General features: G+C 32.5%; 1 protein-coding gene across 1 annotated transcript; it reads right to left on the reverse strand.

Moving 5' to 3' along the window:
- Window positions 1-2,492: 2,492 nt before the first annotated feature.
- Window positions 2,493-5,600, reverse strand: LOC134718470 (E3 ubiquitin-protein ligase TRIM39-like). The gene is made up of 2 exons (XM_063581010.1): window positions 5,547-5,600; window positions 2,493-4,996 (listed from the first exon to the last, which is right to left on the reverse strand). Exon 2 carries the CDS (start codon window positions 4,983-4,985, stop codon window positions 3,297-3,299), a length of 1,689 nt encoding a protein of 562 aa, XP_063437080.1. The 5' UTR covers window positions 4,986-4,996; window positions 5,547-5,600; the 3' UTR covers window positions 2,493-3,296.
- Window positions 5,601-7,670: the final 2,070 nt, after the last annotated feature.

Below are 7,670 nucleotides of genomic sequence, written 5' to 3' on the forward strand. Positions count from 1 at the left end.
TTTACTGTTTATGTTAATCTATTGCATTGTATTTATCCATTTATCCGGTAAAAAGTGTTCATTTTCTTTTGCTTCCAGAATGTAATTTGCTAACCATGCTAACAGACATTTTTTCTAGGTAAACAAGTCCATGATCATAATTTTACTAGAAAACATGTATTAGGACAAATTTTCCTAGGAAAATAAATGCCAGACTTATTTTACTAGCTATGGACCTCTTTTCCTAGGAGAATTTGTCCTAGGACTTATTTTCCTAGTAAAATTATGGCCATGGACTTGATTACCTAGGGAAAAATGTCCGGCGGACAAATTTTCCTACCGGACCAAATTTACTGTTACACTAGCACACCTAGAAGAAGCATTCTGTTTTCCAATAAAAGTTTAAATTTTAACAATTTTGTAAAACTGCTATATTTTGGGGCCAAAAAGGTGTCTAACTGGACCTACTCTTTAAAAGATGCTCCACAGCAAAATTGACCCCTCTCTACAGCATTGGTTTGGTGTGAAGTTATGAGTATCTTTATCGTCACTGACGCCAAGACAATACAGATCTTTATAATCGTATAAATTAAGATGACAGTACTCGATGTTAAATTAAAAATGTACAATGGAACCAAATCAAATAACAAGTGCCAAGTAAAGTAGTTTAAAGGAATTTAAATCCAGCAGAGCGAATTTTTAATAAAAAGCTCTGAAGGTCTACATTTTGTGAAATACCTGGAAAAACTAGTCTATATCTATTTAAATATAATACAATATAAGGCATTTTAAGCATCTAAAAAACTTGAAATAAGTTCATGTTATATATGTTCCGACGAGTTTAAAAACGTTAAATTTTAAACATATTTTAGTAGATGTTTTAAATGTAACATGTAAAATAATTCACCAGAGAATAACGTATTTATTGTCGATATTTTATTCTTGTACAAACTTGATCGGCACTGATTATTCAAATCGTCTTGGACATTGGTAATATAAACCTATTATTTAAGTGTCATAAATACAAGGCAAGAATTGAACACATGAGAGCGCTTACGAAGCAACTTACCATATAAAATTGTTTCCAAGGGGCATTCGACGGATGCCCGTCATTTCTATATCACCCGCAATTCGTAGCAAAAATTTACTTCCGTAACTCGATACAGTAGTTGAATCTATCTAATATTCCTTTTGTTAAACTAAAACTCGAGTTTAATACTTTGCTCATACGGTCCCAGGTTAGAAGTGAATCTTGCATGCTCGCAAACAAATAGTCATGTTTTTTCTCCGTCTGTTAATGACGTTTACACAAAATTCATTGGATGTTGGATGTATAATGATTGATATTTTAGTCTTCCTTAGATACATTTTTTTTCCATTAGTTTTTATTGGTTTTGAAATAGCTGTCAGTAACTGTAAGTATTTTCAGATCTGTAGAAGTGTCTTTCTTATTTTGGGATGTCCACGTCTACTCTGTTTCTATAAGTTGTATTTCTAGCTGATGAGTATTTTTCAAATTAATCTTATAGTTTGCTTTCATGTTGTACTGTTATGCCTCCTTCCTAAGTAAATGGATGGTTTGGTGCTCAAAACCGTGTTTTACAACGCCACATTTTGTATGTGGCTGTATCAATTCAGGAGCATGTAGTTCAGTTGTTGTGTCGTTGGTTCATGTCCGTCATATTTGATTGTCGTAAATTGTTTTTTTTTTTTTTATAAATTCCGGCTCTTAGATTTCTTAATGGAATTGTTTTGTAACCCGGATTTGTTTTTGTCTCAATCGATTTATGAATTTCGAATACAGGTTTACTAATGTTGCCTTTATTTTTCTTATTTTGCATGTCAGGGCCTATTATAGCCGACCATACGGTATGAGGTTTTCTCATTAAGCCGTACTGTCGTCTATAATTGGTTTACATCCACTTCATTCTAACTTTGGTGGATAGTTGTCTCTCATTGGCAATCATACACCATCTTCTTATTTTTATATAATATCTGTTCTTGTACTGTTATGACACAGTTAAATGACACATTCAGTAAAGACCCGTATATATTTGTTTTAATTGGTCAATTCAATAACACTAGCCTATATCCTGGTGATAGATTTTCGTTAAATAATAAAGAATTATCTAAATATGTTGACGAAATTCACCAAAAAGGAACTCACTTTAAATAAATCAAATAATAACAGAAATAACTGTCCCTTTCTAGATTCAGATATTTCAGTTTTACACGAAAAACTCTACATACAAATACAAAGGTTCTTTTTTTCCCTTGTGTTAATTTTCCTTTTTAAGATGGTGATGTTCATTCCGATCATATATCACCGAACAAGGTATATTACATTGAAATACCAATACAACATGGTCATTTAGAAAAGTATTGATTAGATAGATAGCGACAAAAGTTTATTTAACGACTCCCCAGGATGTCATAACTAGACTGATAGCAGAGATTTTTTTTTTTTTATCTATTCTGTTTAACATTAAAATAGGCCAATGAAGGACTGTATAAATACCAATGAAAAAACATGCATGTGTATTCTATATAGCTTTGATGTGACAAGTACGACTGATTGAGTGTTATCATAAATCGAAATGTAGCTGCAATTCGAAGTACTGTAGATCTATTTAGTTTTGTTTCGTTGTTATACAACTTGTGGATTAAGGAAAACTTATATATTCATGGATATTTAGTTTGTGGTTATGCCAAAAGCGGCACGATATCCTATAAAAAAAAGTGTCATTGATTTAACATTTAATTTCGTGGTTCAGCTGTACCTATAAAATTCACAAAACAATGTCATCCAACGAATAAATATGAATCCACAGTATTGTTCGATAAATATACCATATAGCGGGTTATTTTCGCGGGCTGTAAAATTTCGCTTATTTTTGCAGATAGAAAAAAAAATGCCAAAATAAATTCCGACACATTCATACAGTATGTTGTATTTACTGTTTGTGTGGGTAGAAATCGCTTTCAACATGTAGCTTTCAAAATGACAACGTGTATTTGATTTGTATATTTTCTTTATACTGATCAAACATAAAAAAAATCAACTATGATAAAATAGCTTCGTTCAAGAGTTTGATTCAAATTAATAGTAGGTATTTTTCAGCAACTACATTTATTTCAATATTTAAGATCACTAGTAGCTACAGCACCCCGCATATATAAACTAAACACTATTTAATAGTACACAATTAGAAACTTTATCTAATTGAATTCAATTAGATAATTTGTGTTCCGAACTTCCATTAATTATAAACACTTCACAGAATGATCGAAATAGCCATTTTGTTTAACTCAACTTTTCACATCAAATTGAACACATAAGCCTTGTCAGAAGACTCTGCAACTAGCAACTGCTTCTTCGATTCACTAAAATGAAGTGTGAAAGGTTGTCTAAGGCCATCACTTGCCGACAATATTTCTTTATATCGCTGTCCGTCAGAAGAGATTACTACAACATTTCTTGAATTAGTTCCTACGACGTACAAATTACCAATCTCATCAACATCAATTCCGTGAGGATTCGCCAGGACGCAATTTTCTTGGAATGTCCATAGTATTTTACCTTGTACATTATAACATGTTACCGTGTTTTTTCCCCAATTTGTGTGATATATTCTGTCCTTAAATGTTGCAATGTAACAGTCACTGGGCATTTCATTCTGGACTATATCAGTTATAGACTCGTTTAACGGGTTGATCGCGTATATCCCTTTTGTATGTCCGACATAGATTAATCGGTTTTCATGAAGTGCTATGCCATAATTGGACGAAGGCAGAGCAATACATTTCTTGATTTTGGTAGTCTCAATGTCTATAATGGTAATACAACTTGTCTTGTCACCATCAGATGTAACCACCAATGTATTATCTACATTGTTATGTACTATATCATACGCGTGGTACGGCATCTTCACTTGAAAGTCTTCTAATCCTTCGGTATTGAACACTTTTATTGTTTTATTAAAGTCAGAAAATGCCAGCCTTCCATCCGACATCATGCAACAACCGTAAATATCATTTAACCTAGTGTTAATGGTCTTGTGGATCTTAAACTTTATATTCTCTATGGATCTTGTATGAACTGTTGATACCATCATTTGGGCTTGTTTGACTTTCTTTCTGGTAAGAACGATATCGCAAAGTTTTGCCTCTATATGTACTTCTCCAAAACTTTTGATGTCGGACATGAAAGTCTTAATAGTTCCGTTTAGTTTATATGATAGAGAATGCTGCTTCAAATCCTCACCTTGAAGTAACGAGTGTAGGAATTTATCTTTGTTAGAGACGTCTTCTTCGATTTGCTTCACCGAAAGGAACATCTGAATGTTTGTTGCATGTTGTTTTATGTTGTTAATATGTTTCTGGCATTCTTCTATTTCTTTTTCTTTCTTTTCTAAGGATGACAATAACTGACAAATTTTCGAGTTTTCCTTTTCTTCTGCTGCATAGAGTTCTTTCATTAAATCTTCGTGTAGTTTGTCGAGATAAATATTCATCTCTATTTTAGTCTGCTTTATTTCTTTTTCAATTGCCTTTCTTCTTTCTTTCAGAGTTGACAGATTGTTCTGTTTGTACCTGCGAATTTTCTGTAAATTTTCTGATACTTCAGCCAACGTTTCTTCTAATTCGGACAAGGCATTTGAAGTTTCGGTATTTTGAATGACGTCATCTAAATCGACTATATCCCGGCATTCTTTGTGACTTTGTAGCATGCATTTGCTGCAGCAAGAACGTTCGTGTTTCTGACAATACATTTCATACTTTTTATTGTGTTTGGTACAGTACTGGCTGATCTTCAGAACGTCTAATGGTAATTTTTGGTAATCTTCAATAGGTATCACACTATGGTTCCTAGACGCCTTGGACAAACTATGGTGTTCCTGGCAGTCTTTGCATAGCCCTTCATCACATTCTGTACACCAGACTATGGATGGTGTCGTGGTGTGACGAAGGTCACAAACACCACAGCTTTGGGAGTATGTTGCCATTAAATACAAAACTACAAAATAATCAATATCATATAATTAAGAAAATAATTCTATCATGCCATGCTCTATGGTCATTTTAACATAGGTAGGCATTATACTTGTCAATGTCTGTTTCCATAACAAACTATTATATTTAAGAATACAGTCATGACCTGAGGGTATATCAAAGATTCAACCCGTCTAAGTGTATTGATACACCTTCTGCAGGGACGAAAAAATAAAGGTCGATCAAAATCTGAATATATAAATATATATATATATCTTTCCTACAGAAATCATATATATTTAGCTTAATGTGATATGTCTAGTAAATTAAAAAATATATAACAGCTTGTAATGTCTGCCTCCTCTTATCAGTTTATGAAGACTATGTCAAACAAATGAACTTGCAAAGATCGTGATATTATTTATTATGGTTTTAACTGGTATCAAAACGAAAGTTGAAATTATAAACTTCTACGAATGCCACTTAATAAGGTAATAGAAATGAGAAAGAATACATAATTTCAAAAATTAAAAAGGAATAAATCTTGAAAATATCGAATTAAATCTAAAACTTACATTCTAATTGGAAATATTCATCATGAGTTCATTCCAATCGCCAGGATATCCATGTGACTACCCATACAAGAAACTAATACATGGCGGGAATTTTCAAATTAATATTCAAAGTACAGCAAAATTGTTTTTGTTTCTTAAAAACAAGTATTTAAGCAGTAAAATTGTTTTCTAATTCTAGTTTTGTCCCCTTGGCCAATTCTAATAAGTAAGCAGTTAACAGACTAGAATTCACATATAATTTGTCGTCATTTTATAAGTGTGTTTTGACACAAACTTTCTCACCTAGTGATTTTATTTCCTTATATAGAGAAATATTATGCTTATTATTCTGGATCAAATTCGCAATTATATTAACTGTATAGTCTATTGGATTGAATTTTCAGACATCCGTATTTTCCAGAAATAATCCGTATTTTCACTAGTGCTTACGCCTGTCTATTACAAATGGATGCCACGACAAAACTGCTCCTGTTGATATTGTGACAAAGCAATGTCAATTTACCAAACAATACACACTCTGTAATAACTCCTGTATCATTTCTGGTGGAATTATAATCTACAATCTTCACACACAAGTTGTTATTCTTTATAATTTGCCGAGATTGCGATACACTCACATGGTTATACTAGCTGAGTCAGGCTCAGCATACTTATAAAGCCATCGTCTCAAACTTTATGTATTTTGTATGGGATTGCGGTTTTAATACTTTTGTTTGTTTTCGGTATAAAAAAAAAAAAAAAGTAAAATCACAAAAATACTGAACTGCGAGGAAAATTCAAAAAAAAAATCCCTAATCAAATGGCAAATTCAAAAGCAAAATCACATCAAACGAATGAATAACAACTGTCATTTTCCTGACTTGGTACAGGCATTTTCTTACGTAGAAAATAGTGGATTGAACCTGGTTTTATATCTAGCTTATCATCTCACTTGAATGAGAGTCTCATCATTTTTTTTATATTTACAACGACGCATGGACAAAATAAACAGACATAAATTTTCTCGCTACATTGAAGACCCATTGGTTGCCTTCGGCTGTTATCTGCTCTATGGTCGGGTGGTTGTCGCTTTGACATATTCACCATTTCCTTTCTCAATTTTATAAAAGATAAAAATGTCAATTACGACGTCCATCTTTTCAATAAACTAGAACACACCCGTGATATCGCGGGTCCGTGACTGAATTAAGGTATATAACTATGCCAAAGTCTTATTTTAGTATTAGTATTGTCATCTGATAAAGTCATGCCGATTTATAAGATACACAGTTTTTCTCTGCTTTCAAATCTTTCTGTTTGAACCCGTCGAACTGGAACTTATCGATTATTGGTAATATTAATTATTTGGAAAACAAAAGGTCCTGGAATGGAGTATTTTTTAATCAACAACATTGTCCTATATTAGTTATAAATAAAGATGAATTCTTTGATTCGCTGTTTTACGTCATGTATGCCCACTAACAAATTGAAAACTGTTCCTCATTTTTAGTCTTGTTATCTTAGAAAGTCTTACTGATTAAAATACTACAATAGGTAGCTATTTGACAATTTAGTAGTGTCAACCCTGTGATTATGACCCGTGTATATAGCATATTTACCCTGAATACACCGTTTGGTGGTGCGCCTGTCAGATGCGGAACGTACAGATTAGGTAATAGGTAACAGGTGAATATACTATTGGTATCGGTATCGGATTCGACCCGGAACTTCTTAATTATTGGCAATATTAATAACGTGGAAAACAAAAAAGCCTGAAGTGGTGTGATTTTCAATATACACCTTTGTACTATATTAGTAATATATAAAGTTGAATTCTTTGATTCGTCGTTTTTACGTGATGATGGCTGAAAAATTGGACTTCGTAATTTTAGTATTATAGATGTCAATAATACAGCAATAGACATTGTGCTATAATCCAAATCACTAAAAACCCACACACACACATGTAATAAAGAAGCACAAAATGGCAACAGACCAAACTAAAAAACAAAAGACAAGAATACACAAATTTACCATGGTACAGTAACACAATGACAGGATAGATGAGTGCATAACCACGTCATATATATAACATTAAAACGCATAAAGACAAAGCAAATAGTAAAAATAAAAGAAGAGCAACAA

Source organism: Mytilus trossulus, chromosome 5 (assembly GCF_036588685.1).
Source record: "Mytilus trossulus isolate FHL-02 chromosome 5, PNRI_Mtr1.1.1.hap1, whole genome shotgun sequence".
Taxonomy (NCBI): Eukaryota; Metazoa; Mollusca; class Bivalvia; order Mytilida; family Mytilidae; genus Mytilus; species Mytilus trossulus.